The sequence below is a fragment of the Prinia subflava genome, chromosome 3, assembly GCF_021018805.1.
Source record: "Prinia subflava isolate CZ2003 ecotype Zambia chromosome 3, Cam_Psub_1.2, whole genome shotgun sequence".
Classification (NCBI taxonomy): Eukaryota; Metazoa; Chordata; class Aves; order Passeriformes; family Cisticolidae; genus Prinia; species Prinia subflava.
The window spans coordinates 103477093-103500047 of NC_086249.1; the positions used below are offsets into that span (position 1 = coordinate 103477093).

At 45.5% G+C, this 22955-nt stretch overlaps 1 protein-coding gene across 2 annotated transcripts; it reads left to right on the forward strand.

The window, feature by feature from the left end:
* Positions 1-249: 249 nt before the first annotated feature.
* On the forward strand, positions 250-21950 carry TMPRSS2 (transmembrane serine protease 2). 2 transcript variants are annotated; one of them, XM_063393161.1, is made up of 15 exons: positions 250-438; positions 6815-6973; positions 8289-8359; positions 9576-9786; positions 10033-10116; positions 11286-11435; positions 12732-12861; positions 13246-13356; positions 14763-14806; positions 15448-15622; positions 17296-17471; positions 18463-18558; positions 19175-19317; positions 19874-20026; positions 20214-21950. In XM_063393161.1, exons 3-15 carry the CDS (start codon positions 8345-8347, stop codon positions 20223-20225), a joined length of 1500 nt encoding a protein of 499 aa, XP_063249231.1. In that variant the 5' UTR covers positions 250-438; positions 6815-6973; positions 8289-8344; the 3' UTR covers positions 20226-21950. The 2 variants fall into 2 exon arrangements, with proteins under 2 accessions (XP_063249231.1, XP_063249232.1); XM_063393162.1 differs by having other exon boundaries at positions 254-438; positions 11316-11435.
* The last annotated feature ends 1005 nt before the right edge of the window (positions 21951-22955 follow it).

Genomic DNA, 22955 nt, shown 5'->3' on the forward strand with positions numbered 1-22955 from the left:
AAAAAACAGGGCACGGCACGCTGGGCTGGAGCAGCGAAAGCCAAACCCGGGGGTTTCACACGGGGAGGGGGCGCAGCCCTGGCCGGGCTCCCTTCGCTTCCCTCGGGGGAAGCGAAGGGAAGGGAAGGGAAGGGAAGGGAAGGGAAGGGAAGGGAAGGGAAGGGAAGGGAAGGGAAGGGAAGGGAAGGGAAGGGAAGGGAAGGGAAGGGAAGGGAAGGGAAGGGAAGGGAAGGGCCGTCCGTGTCCGTAGGGCCGGTGAGCTGCGGTGGCTCCGGGCGAGCGAGGCGGGCAGCGCCGGGTCCCGCCCGCTCCGGGAGGAAGGGGCCGGGCGGGATCCACCTGCGGGCACCTGCCCCTGCCCCTGCCCCGACCGTGACTCCTCCCCGCCCGCTCCCGGCTCCCTCCGCCGCCTGCCTTCCATCCCCTGCCGAGCCCCAGGTAAGCGCTGCTCTCCCCTCGCCTCGGAGCCCCCCGGGCTGCAGGCAGGGGGCGAATCGCCGCCCCGGGTGCTGCGGGCTGCGCCCCCGGGTTTGAGTTTTCACCGGGAAACTTGGGCTGAGCTCCGGGGGAATGAGGAGGGACCGCGGCCGGGAGCCCCCGGCCCGCCGGGTGATTGAAAAGCGAGAGGGGACGCGGCTCAGCCCCTGCCCTCCCCGGTGTCCCCTGTCCCCAGCCGGGCTGTCCGGAGGGAGATGCAGCGCGACAGAGCCGCGCTTCCCCCGGGCCGGGGTGGAGGGGAAGGCGGGAGCCAGAGGTGCACGGAGGAGGTGGATGGGGAAGCCGGAATAGCCGGGATAGCCGGGAGCCAAAGATGCAGAGAGGAGGTGGATGGGGAAGCCAGGAGCCAAAAGCGCACGGAGGAGTTGAATGGGATAGCCTGGGGCCAAAGGTGCACGGAGGAAGGAGGTGGATGGGGAAGCCGGGATGGCCGGGATAGTTGGGATAGCCAGGGGCCAAAGATGCAGGGAGGAGGTGGATGGGGAAGCCGGGATAGTTGGGATAGCCGGGAACCAAAGGTGCACGGAGGAAGGAGGTGGATGGAGAAGTCAGGATAGCCAGGATAGTTGGGGTAGCCGGGGCCAAAGGTGCACGGAGAAGGTGGATTGGATAGCCGGGAGCCAAAGGCGCAGGGAGGAAGGAGGTGGATGGAGAAGCCAGCATGGCCAGGATACTTGGGATAGCCGGGAGCCAAAGGCGCACGAAGGAAGGAGGTGGATGAGGAAGCCAGGATAGCCGGGATAGCCAGGATAGCTGGGAGCCAAAGGTGCACGGAGGAAGGAGGTGGATGGGGAAGCCGGGATGGCCGGGATAGTTGGGATAGCCGGGAGCCAAAGATGCAGGGAGGAGGTGGATGGGGAAGCCGGGGTAGCTGGGATAGCCAGAAGCCAAAGGCGCACGGAGGACGGAGGAGGATGAACCCTGTGGATTCAGTGATAACGCGGCCCGAGGAGGTGCGGAGGGCTCAGCCAGCGCCGGCCCACCCCGCACCGCTCCAGGTGGAGCTTGCCCATCTCTTGCCCTGGTGATGAAGGGTAAAAGATTGGGCAACTTCCTCAAGGTCACCGAGCGAGCAGAGAGAGTGAATCAGGACAACGTTTAGATCTGGGGCCTCTTCAGGGTGTGTTAATGCACTGGGATTTAGCAAAAGTGCTAGTTTCGGGTGAAAGCTGGCACAGCTCGTCAAGTGATGCTGGAAAAGTAACTTTTAGAAGAGCCACACTTTGAAACTTCTGTGCCAAAGTTTGCATGCTGAGGTTAATCCAGTCCCCACCTCCTCGCAGGTGGCTTTACGTTCATTGCTTACCTGGACATCAAATCTCAGCCTCAGCTTCCTGGGTGGGTGGGAGTCTGTGGATTTAAGGGAGCATTGTCACACTGAGCCTTTGTCCTAAGTGGGCCTGTTTGTCCTGAGTTAAGTGACACTAACGTCTCCAGTGCTTTAGAAAGAGCCTAAGGAAGCAGCTTGGGTTATTTGCATCACCTAGGGCAATACTAGGTGGGGAAAGAGGTGGATGTTTTTTGTGGCACTGATCAGTGAACTGGGCAAATGGCAAGCGGTGGCTTTTTCCTACAGGTATGTAGGAGGTACTGTAAAGCCAAAAGATGTAGATGTACAGATCTAAAGCCAAAAGACGGGTGGGCTAAGATAAATGTTGATGTCAAAGTAGGACTTATTGTGCCTTTTAGTGTTTCTTCCTTTTATTCTTAAGCTATTGAAATTTATCCTGGTTCATAGGACAGTCAACCTAGAGCAAATCTATCACAGTAGCCTAGCCTGAAACTGGAAATTAGTTGGCACTACGTTCCTGGATGTTGATGGAAAAACAAAGTAAAACATTATTCTGGGATGCTGGTCAAAATATTTGTCTTGGAGTTGCCAGTCCTGAAGATGTGGGCTTTTCCTGCTGTGCCAGTCCAGGGCTGCTCCACACGGAGTGGCTCCAGTGCTCTGCACCAGTGCTTCCCCCACAGCTTTAATCCTGAAGCCTGTTCCTGGCAATACCAGCTTCCCTGTGGAGTCAATTCAATCCTCCTGCCAGCAAGATTTGCTTTTCACTCTTATCTACCATAGACTCTTAGGAGTGGTTTGCAGCTCCTCAGGACCTGTAGGTCACAGGTTAAAAATCGCTGACCTGGACAACCAAATAAGTCTGGTTTGTTAATATTGCTAGGCTTTATTTTCCTGCAGTGTGGGTACTTAGTGTTACCTTACTCACATCACATTAATTTGCAGCTCAAATATGGTGAACAAGTGTTCTTGAGAGGTTTATTTCCTTGCCAGTGACTTTCAGTGGCATAGACAGACACTTGAGTTTAGCCAGAAGGTAATAATGAGATATGATTAGCAAACATGCCAGAAAGTTATTTGCTTATGCCTTGGAAGAAGGGCAAGGGCAGAACTGGGGATGTAGAGCAAGGGAAGTAAGAATGCAAAGGCCAAGCTGGCTGTTGCTGCATCCTCCAGTCCCTCCTGTGACCTGGTCCTGGCTGCTGTGGTTTGCAGTTGTTGCCTGAACCATGGGTCCATCTCCTCCCATGCCTCTGGCTCTTCTGAGCCCTTGGTCCTTTCTGTTTCAGTCTTGTGCCCCTCACCACCCAATCAGTGAAATGAGAAAAAAAGAAAAGAGGATTTCAGTCTCCTTCCTCACCCCACTGCTCCTAACAAAGCACAAGATCTGCTTGTGACGAGGCTGAGTTTGAAGCCATTGTCTGTTTTCAGACAGATGATAACAATAATAATAGACAATTATTTTTAGTATGAGTATGGCACCCTATGACTTTTTGAGATTTTTAATGCCTCCCTTTCTTTGCACGTGTGAATAGGTTTAATCTTGGTTTCCTGGCCTGGGGAATAATGCTGTGGACTTCACTGAGCCGCTGCTGATAGTGCTTATCAAGAGGCACTGGTTTTTAACACCTCTTGATAAGTAGTTGTACAGTATAATGGCATTTTAGGAGCTAATCTAGAATAGCTTCAAAACTATTTCTTAGGAGCTATGAGAAGGACAAGGTTTTTATTTGTGGCAACCTTTCCTGTAAATATTTGCGTAGTCTCAGGAGTTCTCTGAAATACTTGTGATGTTACTGCACAGGCATGCTGAGTAGAGCTCACCTCTGTTGAGGTTTGTGGAAAGGCCAAGACACTGTAGGACACTGATTTTGGTAACTCTGAGACATTCAATCAATTTGTCTTTAATCCCTGCCAGAGGATAAGTGGAGTAAATTAAAATAACTTTTTAAAATCATCACAATAAAAATACTCAGTGCCACTTCCTGAAGAAGTGTCAAGGGAATCTTGCTAATGAAATGGGATGAAAAATCTTATTTAGGTCCTTTCCTTTTTCATTCATAACTGGATTTTTTTTAACCTTTCTATACTTCATTTGCAAGTCATGATAATTTTTACTACTGATTGTTAAACAGGAATCTTGACCATGGTTCTTTCCTCTTGTCCATGTGACAAGGCAGCAACTGTCCTGTGAAATTGCTCTGTGAAAAGATCATAAAAATGAATCTGGAATCACTTCTACTTGTTTTCCTCTTTATACATATATATATATATTTAATTTTATTGCCCTACTAACCTTTCCTCCCCATCATCATGTCATGGTTATATTGTGTTCACGTCATGTTGCTGAAACTTCTGCGTGGTCATAAAAAGGTTGGAAATGAAAAAAAAAATGAAATCATATTTCCTTTCTAGCATCATCAGTGCCATAAAGTGTTGGCTTGCACTTCTTCAGGGTTGAGCTTTGCACTGAAATTACTCCTTTGCTATCTCTATGAGTTCTATTGGTTTGCTCATTTGCTTGATACAGGGAATTTTTTGGAAGGGATGCAGCGTGTTAGGTTCATGTAGAATGTTGGGATGCTTTTATGCTTCCCCCTTTTGGAAGATGAACTTGACTTCATTTGGTTTTTGACTGTTCTGTCCTCTTACATCTTTCTTGTTTACACGTGATCGCTTTTATGTAGGTCTAACTGTGAAGAACTAGTTTGGTTTTTTGTTCTGGGGTTTCTTTTTCAATTGTTGATAAGTATTACAGATAGTTATCAGCAAACAGCTGATGTTGTTTCAGGAAATAGCACAGAACATGTATTGCAGCAACATGTAAATGCAGGAAGAAAGCTGTTGCCAATAGGACTCTGGCTTCCTTGGCCAGTTGAGTTCACAGTGTTGATTTAGGATATCTGGAGGGAGTTATTCCATCCTATTGACTAGGGCATGGAAACAGCCTATGGGGATCCCTGTGTAAAAGCTTGTGGAAACCAATTAACAATCACAACATGGTGTGTGCTGAGGAAGTCCTGTTATTTCTTGCATGGGGAGCCAGGGCAAAAGGCAGCAGGTCTGGTGTCATTACAAAATCCTGCCTAGACCTTTAGGGTTTCTTTGCCTTTCATTCTGTCTGCTGCCTTTTTTGGGGTGTTTGCTCCTGGCCAGCAAAGGGCACAGGAGGTGTGAGGGGGCCATGAGCTGATGCTGCTGTAATGAGGCAGAAGCAGGGTCTCGTTTTTGCCCCAAATTCACCAAAATTCAGTGAGAAGTTTAGGAGCACGTGGTGGTGAGGACCATGTACAGCTGAGCAGCACAACTCTGTGCTTGGTGTTTCCTGCCCGGGGCACAGAGGGACTGTCAGTGTTGAAGGGAGGAGGACGAGCCTCTGGAGGGCTGAGAGTCTGGAAAGTCCATTTTTGGTTAAATAGGAGATTTTCAAATGAAGTACAGACCAACTCTGCTCAACTTTTACTTAAAGACCTGATTTGCAGAAGTCTGTAGAAAAACTAATAACCCCCTCCCCAAAAGCTATTGGATTGAATTTGCTTTGAAATAATCTGATTTTTAAATTTTTGTATTGTTGTTTGGCTGCGTTCCTTTGTTGTTTTCATGTTTGACAAATTTACTGGAAATAGTGATGCATTTCTTTAATCTTAATGACCCATGACATAACATTAACACTCCTAAGGCATGTGTAAGAAGCTCAGATACTTCAACTAGCAGCTGCCAGCTGTGAGGCAACACATTTTGCTTTATTCATCAGTGAGCTGTGTCAGTGGTGGCTTTTTACTCTTTGTCTCTCCTGTCATTAGAAACAGTGGCTTTATTCCTGTACTTTGAGTTATTGTAGTGGTTTCACTACAATAGAAAAAAAAAAAAAGAAAAACACACTCAGTTTTGGGCCTTCTGTGTTGCTGGAGGTCTAAATTCTGGTTCTGCTCCATCCATACTGGAGTTTTTGAAATTTAAGGAAGTGACTGCATAGGACTGATGGGTCCCTTTCATTATTTGGGTGCATTTTTTCCAGAGCTGGAAGGTGTTAGCAAGCCAACCCTCAAGCCTCTGGTATCCTGTGACACCTTGAAGCCTGCTCTGGTGGGGAGCTGCATCCCAGTTCCCTTGCCTGGGATCTCCAGCTCCCTTTAAAGGACTCCTGAAGTTTGTTTTTTTCAGATGCACCCAGTAAAGTGCTGTAGTAGCTCAGCAGGCATCAGGAGGGAGGAAGGCAGTGAGAGGGAGGGACAGTTGTACATTCCCACTGAACTCTTCTGCATCATCAGAGTGAGTTTATGGCACTTTCAAAGGGTCTCTTGAAATTTGTCTGATGTGTGAGGTGAGTTAGAGGCCAAAGTATTGGACTGAGATAAGGCAGGCCAGTCCCTTCCAGCTCTCCAGTTGTTGGGATGGGGAGTGTTTGACAGGTCAGTTTGGTTCTCCATGACCCAGCTTCCTTATCTGAGAAGTTGTCACAGTTCCCTTGAAGAGTTCGTGAAACATTTTGAAGTGTGGGAGTGATGTGTGCATAGGAAAACCAGATTATATCATTATTGGATGCTACAGATTGATTTTTGCTTTAAACATTTGCAGAACCAATAAGAGTTCAGTGGTTTTGGTTTCATGTAGTTTTAAAAGACAGGAAAATGTGTATTTGTAATACCACTGAAGTCTGTATTTACCTATGAGTTCCTGTATTTTATAACAGGGAAACTGTTATTGATCAGAACCTGGTTAGGAAATAGATTAACAAGAACTAAATTGAGAGTGATGGAGGAAAACCAGCTAAACAAGAGAGTTATTTCTGACTCAGTTCATTTGAAGGAAAAAACCAAACCATTCACAGAAACTCCCAAAAAAAGGAGTGAGGAACATTCTTCCCTGTTAATTTTAAATGTTAAAGCTTTTCAAATGGTAACATGAAAAAAAAAAAAAAATTAGGGATTTTTTTTGTTATTGTCCCTGTTGGCTTATCTCAGAATTACCACTTCTCTCTGGTGTCACTAAACCTCCTAACCCTTTTTCCCCTCTCCTTTTCAGAGAACAAGGAACAGAAATATATCCTCCTGTGATTTATTTGTCCCCAAGTCTGGGCAGAGCTGCACTTCCTGACTGCTCTGAAGAGCTGGGCAAGGATGGAGGGGACATAAAGCCAGGCAGGAGTCCTGGAGCCTTAGTCACCAGTCTGATGGACTTTCAGTAAGTGGGAGTGAGCCTCATTTCTCACCTGTCTGCCACACAAATATGTTCAGTGGTGCATTATTTACACCTGTGTGCTAGCACTGATAAGCAAATACCAGCCTGAGCCTTGCTGAAGTGTCACAAAGGATTGGCACGCTCCAGGTGCCCAGCAGCTGCTGAATTCTGCTTCAGTGACATTTGCAGTTCAGTTTTGGGAGGGATGATGCCTTGGTAGAGGTTCTAAAAAATAACCTATTGCTTTGGGCTGAATTAAAATTGTGTCTTTACACAGCTGCAATGTGCAGGGTTTTGCTCTGCAAGGTGGAGAAAGGTATTTCTCAGTGCAGGAGAAATACTGAGAAATACTTTTCTCCACCTTGCAGAGCAAAAGCTTTCTAGGCTTTTTTTCTTGTGGAGCAACATGAGAGGACTCAGTAAATAGCAGCATTTATTAAAATGGTTGCTTTTGGAGGTGTATAACTGCCTATCTTAGGTCTGCACCAGCAAACATTTTTTTGTATTTCTTGTGTCTGTGGCAATCAGTGGTTTTGCTGAACGTTAACGTTTAACTTTAAAATAAACTGTTGGTGCTTGAAACATTTGATGCAGAGCCTCTCTTTTTCACCCTGTTTGCAAACCTTTCATACTGCTGTGCACAGCTCCCCTGCCCTGCTTCTCTCCCTGTTTTTGGGGCAGTGGCTGCAACAACACAGCCAAGAAAACAACTTTTTGGAACAGCTAAAAGTGAAATAAATGTGGCCTGTGGGGGCTGCAAGTTGTGCTGATGTCATGAATTGGTTGAATTTGTATTTCCTGATGCTTTGCTGGTTTCTGTGTCACCATCAATATCAATATACAGCACAGACAGAACAGATGACTGGGGATGCAGGCATCATAAAGTCACCCTAGGACATTCATAAACCTCAGAGTGACACATGAGTAAGTGTTGAGAGAGGCAGGAGGACCTGAGCACGGGGCTGACACCGCGTGGGTGGCTGCCAGGATATTCTCTGACTCTCGTTCTGCCAGCCAGAGTGAGCACTGACTTGACCTTCTCAGTTTGTGCTGCCCTCGTGCTAATGAATAGTTGCCACTGTATAATCCTCAGGCTTGCATTGAGAGGCTGCTGAGATCTGATTTCATGCTGCACCTTAATTTGTACCCTCTCTTCAAATACTTCCGCTTGGTTTGGTTTGGTTTTATTAAAATTTTATTTATTTATTTATTTATTTTATTTTTTATTTCTCCCCTCTGCAAATCTGGCCTTTTTCCAAAGGGAAAGCCAGACAAAGCCTCCAGTTGTGATTGTTTTCTTTTTGGTTTGTTTGTATAGGTTCACACTTGACTCCCCGACACTTGAATTGTTTCTGTACTGTTGACAAAGGAAAAATGACCTCTACCCTAGTAAGTAAACAAAATATTCACAATATTCCTCTCTGTTTTTTTTTTCTTTTAATATGGTTTTATTTCTTTGCATGTAGCAGCCTGTTGAGTGATGTCCTGATTAACAAGTCTTTTAAAACATGGACTATTTGTTGTGTTTATTTTTTGGCAAAAAGGGAGAAAGATGCTGTGAGGCAGGTGTAAGAGGCTCGAATCAACCAACATTTCAAGTGCTGGGATACTTTCAGGAGAGATTTATGCTTTTGAGTACATGCTTTTTGATTTATTTAAGCTTGTTTTGGTGGGATAGGTCAGAATGACTTCTAACTAGTCCTTAAAGTTCTCCCAGGATAAATATTCCACAACTTGTTGCAGGCCAGTGTGTGTCACAAATAGCTTAGGTGTACCTGGTGTTGTCACAGCACGAAATGGGGCAGTCAGCGTTTATCCTGGACCTGGACAAAGGCTGTTACTTGTCAGCATTTCTTTCTGTGATGGTGCTGCCCACAGCTGTCCTTGCTGTTTATTTCTATCCTGTCAGATGCCCCAGGGCAAGCGTTTGTGCAAAAAGCTTGGGAGGGCCGGGCTCAAGAATCCTTCTTAGGCTGGGTTGCTATGGGTTGTGGGCCTGATATCTTTGGGCCTTAGAGCTTTTAGCCTGCTGGTAGCTCTAACTGCTTTCCCAAGGGAAAACGTTTCTTAGGAAAGCTTCTTCCCAAAACAGTCTTGGCAAAATAACTATCCCTTCCCAAAAGGATCTTCTCCAGGTGGTGTTAGCCTTTCCGGTTCTCAGAGAAAAATATTTTGGCTGTTTCTCTAGTTTAACCAATGGAACTGGGGAGGTGTCAGTCCTGTTCACCAATTCTGTTAAGTCTGTATAGGAACACTTTATAAAATTAAACAAAGTTTTTTACGCCTTTTGCCTTCTGAAATATTTGGAGCCTTTCATCTTTTGTTCGTGTCCTATAGCGACAACAGATCAGCAAACTCCTCTTGCCACCTATAGCGACAACAAGCTCTTCTTGCCAGAGGTTTTCCAGTCTCTCTCTGTGTCACTTTTATCTCTCAAAACGTGAGGTTTTAGGCATGCTCTGCGACCCTCTCTGTCCGTGCGAGCCGGAGCCCCCAGCGAGCTCTCCGCGCGTTTCACGGGGTGCAAAAACGGGGCAGGGCTCTGAGGTTCTGCCCTGTGGCAGCCTCGCTCCCTCACCTCCCCCTGTTCTTCCTTCCCCCCCAGGCCGCCCCTCAGGGTCCACCACCGCCATACTACGAGAACAGGGGCTTCCAGGCAGAGCCCCCGTGCGCCGCCGGGCCGGCGGCAGGTGCTAACCCCTACCCGCAGCTCTTCGCCGCCGGCGCTCCCTCCGTGCCAACCTACGTGCCCAGGGTGGCCACCCACCAGTCCACCAGGCCCGTGGCACCCCCGCCCAGGAGATCGTATGCAGCCAGTGAGTTTTGGGGGGATTTCTCCCCGTTTTGGAGCAGAGATCTGTCCAAGTAAGACAACAAAGGCAAGGGATCTTCCATTCCGAGTTGCGCGTCGAAGGAGACGCTTCCTTGTGGTGAAGGATGGTGGAATGGAGAAAAGCCTGGCTAAAACCGGCTGATTTTAATGTTAAATAAATAGTGCTGGTGAGGGGAAATTACTTTACTCCTGAACCTAATTTCTCTTTTCCTCCTTGCTTTCGTTTCAGCTCTAAGGAAAACCATAATAATATTGTTATCTGTGCTAATAGTCATTTGTTGTGCAATTGCCGCTTTCTTCATCTGGTATTTTGGTAAGTTACTTTGTTCGCTTATCTTTTGGGGGTTTTTTTGAAAGAAAAGATGTATTAAGGTTTTCAAGTTAGAAATACCCATTCTTATTTTATGCTTTATGCTGAATTAAGGACAGAAAAGTCCTTGTTCCTTTTCTCCTAAGAGATGAACCAATGTTGCTTCTTAATGGCTCAGTTTTGTTTGTGGGTTGAGTTGTTTTGTTTTGGGTTTTGTTTTTCTTTCTTTTTAATGCTGCTGTTACTTTGAAAATTTGAGCTTCACTTAGGTGAAGGAAGGGGATTGCACTAAGTGCTTAAACCTTTAACTGCAAGAGTGTGAATGGTCGAGACGTGTTTTGTTTTGCTAAAATGGGATCTCTCTTGGAGCAGAAGTCATTTACATCCATTGATTTGTTTCTGTGGGGCTTTTGTGTAAACGTTGCATGAGCCCAGCCTGTCTCAGCACTCTGAGTTGTACCATGGATGTTTGCCTTGGAAATCATCCCCAGCTGGGGTGACTGAGCTCTGAAGCAGGGCTGGACCAATTCTGTTCAGCTCAAGGTGAAGTTTGCCTTGTGCTGTCTTAATTTCTCTTTCAATGAAAGCTGCTTTGCTAAAAAAAAGCAGGAAACTAAAAATTTGCTGGTTTTAGGAGCATCTCCTTTCTGCTCTGCTCAGGAAAAGAGGAAGAGAGATCTAGTGGAAGATGTCCCTGCTCATTGCACTGGGGTTGGACTAAAATGATGCTTAAAGGCCCCTTCCAAACTATTCTATGATTTTAAGGGAGTTCATTTAGAACTATTAGGATGACACTTGGTGTTCTTAGGGGCGGGTTTGTTTGATTCATTTTGATTTAAGCAGGGTGAGTGTACTCTAGTTTGAGATGAGAGCAGAAGTACATAATTGAGGCACTGACTCTCTTCCTCCTTTCCTGTGTGTTAATGCTGTGCCAATGTGAAGCTGACTCCTTTCTGACAACTTAATGGTGCCTGATTATTCAGTGGCCAAAATACAGTCAGCTGCATCAAAGGCTTGACCTGACAAGCGATGCAAAGGACAGAGCAACCCATCCTCTGTAGTGGCAGGCGGGGTTTGGGGGGTTTCCCTCCCACCTCAGGGTTTAAGAGCCGCTTTCAGTTGTTTTGCTCCATCAAAGTGGGAAACCCTTTGAGAGCTGGGCTGGTGTGCAGCCTCGTGGCTGTGTTCCTCTCCCCCTGCAGTAGAGAACCACTGTCTGAGCTCCCTGATCGACTGTGGATCCTCAGGGGTGTGCATACCCCCGTCCCAGTGGTGTGATGGAGTGAGCGACTGCCCCAACGGCGAGGACGAGACCCGCTGTGGTGAGTGACAGCACCCAGGGACTGGGAGCATAAACCCTGCTGCATCAGCTGCAGATTGCCTCCTCCAGAGCTTGCCTAAGTTGCAATGAGGCTGTTTTAGCCTAAGGTCTGTCTTTAAGATGCTGTAGGATGTGTGTTATTATATAGGTGTTCCGTTTGTTTCCAGCCCGATTGAAGGGCCGAAATAAAATGCTCGGCTCAGGGTTTGGAGCTGCCTTGATTTTCAGTCAGTTTGTCAAATATCCCCTTTTAGTTTGGGTGGGGTTTGTGCAGAACTGAGCATAGCTTTGTCTCTCGATGGAACAGTCAGTGGTGACTTCTCAGTAAGCTTCAGGTGATAACACGAACCTGGTGGTCTTCAGTCAGGCTTGTCCTTTTCCATGTATTTTGCATTCCTTGTTCTCCCCTTAGTTCTTCAACTACTTCATACTTTCTTTGTGGAAGAAAGCCTGGCCTAATCATTGCTTTGAACTGAAAAGGTGCCAAGGGAAGCTTTAGTGCAGAGCTGGAGGTAGAAGGTGGAAACATTGATTTGTCCATTCCAGAGGTTTGGCATCTTGTGCCGTGCCAGTGCCACGCTGGAAAACTCCAGCTGTGCTTTAAATTCCCTCTGTAAACCTCTGTACAGCACATTCTCATGCAGGGTTAGCATTTGCTGGCTGCTGTTCCACTCCATTTGCTCGAATAATGGGTTCTTGAAGCCTGTTTCAATCCGTTCTTTTGCTTGAACTATTTTTTAATAAATTCTTGTGCAAGCAAATACGTAATGAGACGTGGAATGTCAGAGATAATTGCTCCTGGTTACATTCTTGCTCTAAAAAGCGCTTCTCTGAAGAAATGTGGTGTTTTAAGAGATAATATAAAGTATTTTTCAATAGATCATATTTTATTTATACACAATAAGTGATATATTAAGAAATATATGGCTGCAGAGAGAAAAGATCAGAAAATTTTCATTATTGCAATCTTTCTCAGTGGTAGAATATAAAAGAGAATTTTGAGCATAAAAGCTGAAATGAAAGGATGAACCCTATCTTGTACATTTGCATTTTAAAACTGGCAATTCTTCTAAATTGCCTTACATGAAAAGAAGTAAGTCGTTGCCATATTTCTGTCTACTGGATATTTAGAATATTCAGAATTTGAGTAGAAGGGAGCATTAAGTTAACATCAGTTCATACATGAAGTGGATTATTATGGGTAACAACTTCCAAGTAGAGAAAGCAGTAATAATAGCTTGTGGTGTTCTTAGTTTCTTTTATTTTTCTCTTTTCCCCTTTCTTCCTTTTCTGGCAGTTAGACTTTTTGGACCAAATTTTATCCTGGAAGTTTATTCACCTGTCAGCAAATCCTGGTACCCTGTTTGCCAAGATGACTGGACTGACGATTATGGGAAGATTGCATGCAAAGACATGGGCTACAGCGTGTAAGTCCAACCTCTGTCAGCCTTTGCTCAGGCACAGAAAAGTTAAAATTTCCCTCTTGCCATTTTTAATGTGTCTGTTTAATGGCTCTGCTGTGAAAGTGTACTGGCAAAGGCATCTCTTCATCTTGCCCTGTTCCACGAGGTGCATTCATATCAGATGAAAATATTATTTTAACCTAGTGGGAAGTGGAACCTGACAAACGTTTAAAGAATCTGAGACTCTGGCTGGGCTGCACCACCAGGGCTCGGCGTTCAGGGAAAAACAAAAATAAATATTTCTAGTGCTGTCATGTCAGAGGCTCTGGCTTGGCACAGCTCGTTGTTGTCACTGGTTTGAAAGCTGGAACCACTGCTGGGTTCCACAGTGGGCTTTCTGTTTTGCAGAGACACGTATTTCTACAGCCGTGGGGTAGCACCTGAAGTCAGCTTTAAGAGCTACATGAAGCTGAACACAAGTGCTGGGAATATAGACTTGTACAAAAAGCTCTACACCAGGTATCTTTGTTTAATAAAAGCCTCTCCTTTCATCCAGGGTCTCTCCAGATGCTGTAAGGGGTGCAGCTTCTGCCTGCAGCATAATGCAAGCACATCTTACAGCAGGGGTTGTTGGAGGGAAAGAGACTTTGGTGTTAATCTGATTGCAGCAACTGTTCTTTCCTCTTCTAAAAACACAGCTGTCATTTTTCCATCCTCCCTGTCCTCTTCTAAAAGCAAAAATGTCCCATCCTCTGTGCTCTCTAGAAGGTTGCCATGTCAAAGATTTTTCTAAGGCTCTATGACCACCAGCAGGAGTTTGTGTGTGGTGACAAGAGCTACAAGCTGCAACACATTCACAGCAGCTGGCACTGCCTTCTTTCCACATGGACACACAGCATGCAAAAATGGATCTTCACTGTGGAAAGCATAATTTTTATTATTGTTAAACAGCTCTGAAGTGTCCAGTTTCAAAACCTGTACACTGCTGTGCCTGCAAACTTCCTGCAGCTCCCTTGTTGAGTTCTTTTGCAACGACTTCCTAATTCAGCTCGACTTTCTCTCAAGCTGTTCTTCATCCTGCTTTTCAGTAGGTTTACAAACATTTTGTGCTCCTGTCTGTAGTGCTCATGTCTCACAGGACAGTTTTGGTGAATGCAAGGCATGGTGGAGGCTGGATGGTTGCTGGTAGGGGAGCTGGAGAAAGTGAAGAAAGGAGGGAACCTGTTGGAACCCTGGGCACTGAGAATTTGAGGCTTTCTGTGCTGACAGGCACTGACCCTCAAGGAAACACTACATTCAACCTGAGGCTGTGGAACAGGCTTCCAAAATTGAGTGATAGCACTGGGACTGTGGGTGTGGAGTTTTAGTAGCAGTGTGTAATATCACTTGGCAGAAAACTTAGATTTTAAGGTTTTAGAATATAGTAATATCTATAAAGCAAGATGGAGGTTTTAGGGTGTAGGCCAGTCCTTTTTCACCTTCTTCTTCTTGGGTTTGGTGGCTTTTTGTAATTGAGTAGAAAAATCCGCATTGTGGGCCACGGGTGGTTGGTTATTGGGTTAAAAGTAAAAATAGTTTGGGTGTCATCTCACAATTGGACAATTTGTCCTTGAAAAGACCTTATGGAGAGATAGAGACAGAGCCACTTTTCACTTTGTTAGCCAGAACTCACAACTAGTGAGACTGTACCATAGATAAGAATTAATAAACATCTGAGTCTGAACTCCGTCTCTTGTGCAATTAATCCCGGCTCTAACAGAAGAAAAGATGCTAAGAACTCTATTAGGAACCCTCTGCAGGAAGATGAGGCTGAAGGCAGGACGTGTAGCTGGAAAGGGTAGAAAGCAGCTAGAGGGTGGACTTTGCTCAGCATTTCCTTCACTGAGTGCCTAAGATCCTGTCTGTTTTTTTTATTTCTCCTGCAGTGGTTCCTGTGCCTCAGGAAACGTGGTTTCTCTGCGTTGCATAGGTAACTCACTGGCTTCTTCAATCTTCTGCTTCTTCGTGCTTTGAAACGCTCTGGCTGGCAAATCCTTTTGGAGCTGTGGCATTAACTGCTGTTTTTGCACGGGCAAATGATTTAAGTCTGCTTCTCAAATAATGCAGGTTTAGGAGCAGGGTGGGAGAGGAGACAAGGAAGACAGTGGATCCCCAGTTGCTTTTGTCTTTGCTGCCACTGATTCCTTTAAACGACTTGTGGTGAAGCTCCATATCCATCCCCCAGCAGCTCTGTTGGGATGTCTGTGGCTCTCCAAGAGTCAGCACTTGGGTGGGCAGTGGTGATTCCTGTCCTGAGGAGTCTCCTGGCTGTTGGCTGCTTTGCTGCACAGCACAGCGGTGTCGGAATCGCCAGAGATTCCTGAAAGAGTTTAAAGTGTTCCTGAAAGAGTTTAAAAGGGGTTGTGGTGAACCTAGGGCAGCAGCTGCCAGGTGGGGTTTGCAATTTAAGGTGGGTCTGGGCAATGGCATTTGGGATTTGGTGCTGGGGCAGGGCTTTGAGCTGTGCTGTGCCCAGCAGGTCGGACGCGGCGTGCGCGCCCCTCTGCCAGGCAAGCCTGAGGCACAGCATCCCTCCCCAGCTCACTCTGTGATTAACCTCTGACCTTTCAGAGTGTGGCCTGGCCAGCAAGAGCGCCAGCACCATGAACAGGATCGTGGGTGGCAGTGGGGCTGTGCTGGGGCAGTGGCCCTGGCAGGTCAGCCTGCACGTGCAGGGCACCCACGTCTGCGGGGGCTCCATCATCACCCGCCACTGGATTGTCACAGCGGCGCACTGCGTGGAAGGGTGAGTCCTCCCTCCCTGCCTGCTGGCCTTTCTTCAGGCTGGGATGCATGAATTTATTCAGTTCTCCCTGCTTCCTGCTTTAAAACAGAATTCCTGCCCCTGCCTGGCATGCAGGTGCTGGGTACAGGGATTTTTTTTGTCTCCGTGGTGCTGGCCTTTCTTCAGGCTGGGATGCATGAATTTATTCTGTTCTCCCTGCTTCCTGCTTTAAAACAGAATTCCTGCCCCTGCCTGGCCTGCAAGTGCTGGGTGCAGTGGTTTTTTTTCTGCGTGGTAAACCTGAAGTATTAAGGGACGGTTCTGGAGGAGGTTGGCTGCAGCTCATCTGTCTGCCTCCTACAGGAAGCCCTATTTTATGTTATGTCTTATTTACAAAATGAAATGGGTGATGTTGAGCACAGACACCCACCAATTTAAGATGTAAAGCCAAGGCACCAAATTTAATGCCAGCCAGTACAACGTTTTCATGAAGACGTTGAATTACACTGTGAGAAAACCCAAGGGAAATTTCCCCCCTCCCCCCAAATTCTCAAATATCACATTGCTGTAGATATGATCAATTTAAAGATGCCTGTGCCATTTATTTCTTCATATCTTCTTGCCACGGGGTAGTAAAGCCCAAGTCAGTATTAAATACAGATTTATATCTATCCAAGGAGCACTTTATGTAGCCATCAACAAGAAAAATAGCTGGTGCTCTGTACATTTTTAACCCATAAAAGAGAGTTGAGGGTTCTGTGGTACCCTCAGAAAGGGCAGAATTTGTTTAAAAGGTGGCTGCTTCTGTTGGAGGGAAAACCCACAAATCAAAAACATTTTTAATGGTTGGTTGGCTGGATCACAGTTTGAGGCTAAGGCAAGGAAGAATATTTGTCCTTAACCTTGAGAAAGGAATGCAAGTGTTGATTTCTACCTGGAGATCTTATCCCTCCTTTGATGTCTGCATTTGAGCTCTGCAGTGCTCAAAAGCTTTGGGAATGGCAACCAAGCTGCAGCTGGCACAAATATGGTTTTTAGCCTGATCTGGGTTTTTTTTTTTGGAGGTGGGGTGACTTTTGCAGGCACTGCTGCCTTGGCACTTCTCATGGAGGGAGCTTGAACACTTGTGGCAAGTTTTCTGTTAAGCTTTTCTAAATTGTGCTGGAGCACAAGAAGCTACTTAAATAACATCTAGCAAGCATGCTTAACATTAAAAAAAAAAAAAAAACACCAAAACACAAAACCAGCCTAAAAAAACCCCTGGCATTTTCAAGATAGTGAAATTCTTTCACTAGATCATATTTTTTACTAATTCTGGCTTCTGCTGATACCACTGACATGTGAGACTTCAGAAATGCCTGCCTGATCCCTTGGTCATGGAAATCAAAAGGCTTCAGTGTTGCAGTCTCAGATTTAATTTGGTGTGCTGAGTGATTAAGGGAATGGCCAGTGATACTTAGCCCACTGCAAAGATATATTTTTTTAATATATTTTTGAAACTAGAGCCAAGCTTTCCTCGAGTTACATGTCTGGTAATTTGTTTGTCTTACTCTTCAGAAATGGTAGTCAAATCCATGTGTGTTTTTGGTCACACAAACATTTGACTACAGCTTCTGAAGACAGTATTTTGGAGGTCCTAATCCCTGTCTTGTCACCACAGAAGAAAACCTTCAGACCCTTTCTTTGTTCTGTAGGAGACTTTCTGACCCACACAACTGGAGGGTTTATGCTGGGATTCTGAATCAGGATGAGATGCTCTTTAGAAATGGATACAGAGTGCAATTGATAATCTCCCATCCAGATTATGACACAGACTCTAAAGACAATGATGTTGCCCTTATGAAGCTGGAGACACCTCTGAGTTTTACTGGTAGGTATTCTGCTCTCCTTAAGGGAAAAATCCAGTGGCAGTGAGCACACCTTTTAAAATTTCTGGATTTCATGAAGCAATCCCTGTAGATACTTATTGGAATAACACAGAATGGCCCTAGAGACAGAGGGCACAGCCTCTGATTTCCTGAGCAGGATTTATTTCAGTCTATTACATGGACAGGGGGTTTGGGCTCATCTCAATAACACACTTTAACCTCAGAATGCTCTGTGGTGCTTCAGTTCAGCCACTGCTCTGTGTGCAGACAGCTACAGGGGCAGTGGTGGAGCAGCTGATGAAATCCCAACTCAAGTCAGGTCAAATGATGGTCAAAAAACCCTTAGAACTCAACATTACAAGAAGCTCCTTTCATAAAAGCACATGTAGGTTGTTTGTAAGCAATCAGTACAAAATAGAGAACAAGCCATTATTTAAACTTGAAGTGCTTTTTGTGTACAGGCCCTTTGTGTTTCAGTGCATCAGTTTAAAGCTACCAGGAGTCATCTGAAAGGGATTTTCTGCTGCTGAGAGCAGGGAGATTGTCTGTTTTCCAGGTTTTTGTGTTGCCCACTTCTTAGATATATATCAGTACTGAATCCTGCTTGTCTTGTGATTATTTTCAGTAGAGTTTTGCAAAGAGGATGCAGAGCTGTAGTTTTCAGAAATTTTTCTTTGTCTTCTGCTGCTCAGAAGAGCTGGTGCTAATTGTTCTATTTAACCTGATGAATTAAGGTAGAACCATTAACTGCTTGTTCCTCACTTTGAGGTAAGGATTGGGCAGATTTGAGGTGAGGATTGGGCAGATTTGGGCAGATTTGAGGTGAAGATCAGGTACCCCTCAGGGAAAGGGCAGCTGGTAAACTTTCTGCTTCCTTCATTGTCTGCCTGCAGGGAATGTAAAGCACAGAGGGAATGCATGGTGTGTGAGTGGTGGCTGCTTACATTTATTTTGAGTTCTGTCTGAACATCTGTTGTTCTGTTTGTTTTGCAGAAAATGTGAGGCCAGTTTGTCTGCCCAATCCAGGAATGATGTTCCAGCCTAACCAGCAGTGCTGGATATCAGGGTGGGGAGCAGAGTACCAAGGAGGTCAGAAGTGCTTCTGGAATATTTTGATCTTTCCCATAAACGAGTCCTCTTCATCCTGTGGCTGTTGCTGCATGGGCTGCTGGGCCAGATTGAATTTGATCTGTTTAAACACTATTTTTTCACCCACTTTGCAACCCACAATATTTACCCAGAGCATTCTGTCTCAAAGCAAGCTGTGATGTGTTGCATTCAGCAGACTGCAAGGACCCTCAAATCAGTACTGGGAGCCAGAAATTCCCATCCAGGAGATAATTCTGTGCCCCTGCTGACAGGGCCACCTCTCCTGCAGCAAGGGTTGCTGTGTGCCTGGGGATGTGGGAAAGGGGAGGAGCTGCTCCTTTCCACCACCCCAGGCTGAAATAGAGTGATGCAAATCAATTTGCAAGAGTGGAAAAGGAAGGAAAGGTTGGGTTGTTTTGGTTTTTTTGGTATAAGAAGGGTACTGGGAGAGGTCCTCTTGACCTCTTGTAAACTTCTTGCATCTTAAATTTCCATCCTGCTGCTTCTAGGAAGTTTATTTTATATCTTGGCTGCTGGGATTTTTTGTAACCCAGCAAAGTAGTGTGGTGCTTGTTCTGATTTTGTCTTTGCATTTTTGTGCATGTTTCAACCCCAGGTAAAACATCAAATAACTTGAATTTCGTTGCGGTGCCCTTAATAGAACGTTCGAGGTGTAATGCTGTTTATATCTACAACGGCATGATTCTGCCTACAATGATCTGTGCTGGAGACCTAGCAGGGGGAATTGACTCCTGCCAGGTAATTGTTCCTAATTAATAGCTGATAATGAGCTGACCTCCCTCCCTCCCTCCCTATTTCTCTATTACAAATAAATCCTATGCCCCCCAACAATTAAAATTTTGCATTACATCTTCTTGGGCCTCTTGTTCTTTTGGTGGTGCATCCCTTTAAAGAGGAGGGGTTCTGTTTCATCATTAAATGGCTGCCAGTGCTGAGTTCTCACTAAATTCCCAAGGGGGGTGAGGCTCATTTTAATGCTTCAAGGATGGTTTGTTACCTGGTACTTGAAAGTGATCAAATGCTCCTTGTCACTACAGCATTATTATCATTATTATATTATTAATCACAGCACTGTGCTTGTGAACAAGAAAGTCAATCATGCCAGTCTTACTCAGAGGGCTCTGGGCAAATTATTTTCATCCCTATTGAACACCACAATTGCCATCATACCTTGTTTTAGTGACTCCCTGGACGGCTGGTAGGTTTATATTGGAAGTAAAGCTGTGTTCCTGGAGGGAAATGGGTGGTGTTTTTCCTGGTGGCAGTGGCACTAACAGGTTTGTGTCCCGTGCAGGGTGACAGTGGAGGTCCTCTGGTGACCCACCACCACTCTGTGTGGTGGCTGGTTGGAGACACCAGCTGGGGCACTGGCTGTGCCACTCCCAACAAGCCTGGAGTGTACGGGAATATGACCGTGTTTACAGACTGGATTTATAAAAATATGCAGGTAAAACATTCAGAGTGTTTTCATGAATGTGAAGGCCCCACATCCTGAAATGTGGTTTTACTTAAGGAAAGTTAATAAGTAAATGTGACTTGTGCATGATAACAGCTGTTCAATTGGGGAGCATCCAAGTGATGTTAAAGACAGAACCTGAATCTTTATTTTCTGTTTTGTTTTGTCTTCTAAACAGGCAAACAGATGACAACACTCTCCTTGCTAATGGATGTTCCCGAGGACAAGAATAAATGAAGCCATGGGGGCCTGGGATATTTATTCACTTTGTGGTTGATTTTATTTTTCCTCTTTGATTTTTCTTTTTAAAAGTAACATGAAGGATTGCACACTTGGCTCTGTGCTGGCTACAGTGATGGATCTTAATCAGTGAAGGATTATCACAGTGAGCACCTTTCTTCTCCTTGTGGTGCCTGGAGGAGTCATTCTGTCTACTGCTTGCTGAAATGTCTCTCTTATGTTGAGTAACTTTCACCTGATGATCAGGCTTATAATGACAATTTAAATCACAATTTAATTCCAGATTTTCGTAGCAGGATGCTGAGACAGTTGGTTTAGTAGTTTTTAAATTAAATGTTAAGTAATGTGAATGTTGAATCTCCGAGCTGCTGGTTGGCAATTTAAAAAGAATTTTTTTTTTAGTAGAATTATAAAATGGTTTGGGTTGGAAGGGACCTTAAGGATCATCCAGTTCCAACCCCACTGCCATGGGCAGGGACACCTTCCACTATCCCAGGTTGCTCAGAGCCCCATCCAGCCTGGCATTAAACACTTCCAGGGCTGGACCATCCTCAGCTTCCCTGGGCAACCTGTTCCAGTGCCTTACCACCCTCAGAGGGAAGAATTTCTCTCTAAAATCTAATATAAATGTGTCCTCTTTCAGTCTGATGTCACTACCCCTTGTCCTCTCACTCCATGTCCTTGTCCAAAGCTCTCTTGTAGGCTCATTAGGGACTGGAGAAGGTGCTGAGGTCTCCCCAGAGCCTTCTCCAGGCTAAGCAACCCCAGCTCAGCCTGTTTCTGTTTCTACAGCAGGGATGCTGCAGCCCTTGGAACACCTCTGGATTCACTCCAACAGGTCCCTGTTGGAGATCCCAGAGCTGGATGCAGCATTCCAGGCAGGGTCTCAGGAGAGCAGAGGGTGAGGGATAGATATGAAGGGAATTTTTCATGCACTACAGCACAGGCACAGAAAATTATAAAAAACCAAACATCCTGTACATTCAGGTAGTTAAAAATCCTCAGGATCTCGACACAGCCGTCAATCAGAGTCAGACTGCTGCAGTCTGGCTGCCTCAGAGCTTACAGAAAGGGCTGTCCTGCCTCAAGCTGCTCTGAACCCCAAATGGGCTCTTTGTCCACGTGGGATTTACAGAGGGATGCCCAGGATAAGGATGCCTGGACAGGGATGCCCCAGAGCTGCAGCAGGAGGAGTCTCAGTGCTGAGATCCCCAGCTGAGCACACTGAAGGTGATTTTTGACCTGTCCCTGCTGTGAAAGGCAAAGGGGAAACATTTCCAGGCAGGCTGTGCTGCACCTCGAGCTGCAGACACACACACACACACAGACTGGATGTTTTGTACAAGGAAACACAAAGCTGCGTTTCTGCGGGACGAGATGAACTACCTCATTTGTTAAATTTGGCTTCTGATTCCTTAGAGCTCTCCTTTGTGTATCCACCTGTATGTTTTTTAGCAAAATGTAATTCGTATCCGAGTGCCACCTGAATGAGGATTTGGAAGATAATTTATAATCGTGGTAGAGGATCAAAAAGCCATATCAAGTCACTTTGTTAAGAAGGATAAATCTTTATTGAATGAAATGACTCCTCTAGTCTTGTTTTCTCTTTTGGTACTGAAATGCAATTATCTTATATGTAAACACTGCACCAAATAAATTGGTTTTGTTTTTTTTTAATAGTTTTCATTAGTTGTGCTTTATATCTGTTTACCTGGAATTTTTTTTTGTTTTGGAAGCAGTTGCTGAATTCAGTGTATGAAATGCTTTGAGAGGCTAATTATAAAAACCAAAATAACAAACGACCAACTCAAGAGGGTGAGCCAAGAGATTATTTTAATTCCAATATTTCAGGTCCTTGAACAAACCCAGGGAAAAGAGAGCAGGGTGTCCAGGAATGCTGAGTGTCTTTGGTGGCTGGATCTGATGAAGTCACTCTGACTTAATTGAATTAAATAAGGAAGTTTAGCCTGCAGGCAGTGGCTTGAGGGAGTGGCACCCTATTTTGTCATTCCACCTGGTGCTGCCTGGAGCAATGTGTCCTTGCCTCTCCTCTCTAGGTGTGAGAGGGATGTTTTCAATAGCACTTGTGCATCAAGTGCACCTTGGGGGATGGGGGACACCGTGAAATAATCGAGTTTAAAGTACTTTCAACACAGAAATTAAAAAATTAGGTTGTTACAGGCATGAGGCACTTTTTTCTGTGGCTTCTGACCTGCAGCACTGCAAGTCAATAATAGCAAGAGAATGTGCTGGAAGGAAGGGGAAACTGGCTGCAGTGTTCAAGGTTAAGTATCCTGGATGTTGGGGTGGATGCTGCACCAAAAGCTGGTCCAGCTGCAGTTCCAAGACACTTTCTGTCATATCTAACCTGAGGAGAAGGCTTCTCTTGAGAGAAATTTGGAAATTACTGCATCACACATCTTTTTTTCTAGCTGGATGCAGAAGTTTTGGTGCTTTTGGTTATTAAAGCAAATCTTCCGTGTGAAAGATGTCATGAACGCAGTGTGTGATATATTGTGGGCTGTAATGAAACAAAAGAGCTTTTGGGAAAGGTTCTGCTTGCCCTGGGGAGGGAAAGGAGAAAGGCAGCAAAGCACATGCTGAGACGCCCTTGTAATGTTTACCATCCTGGGAGGTTTCTTTCCTTTTCACATCCAAACCCTGCCCTCTAGCGAGTCCC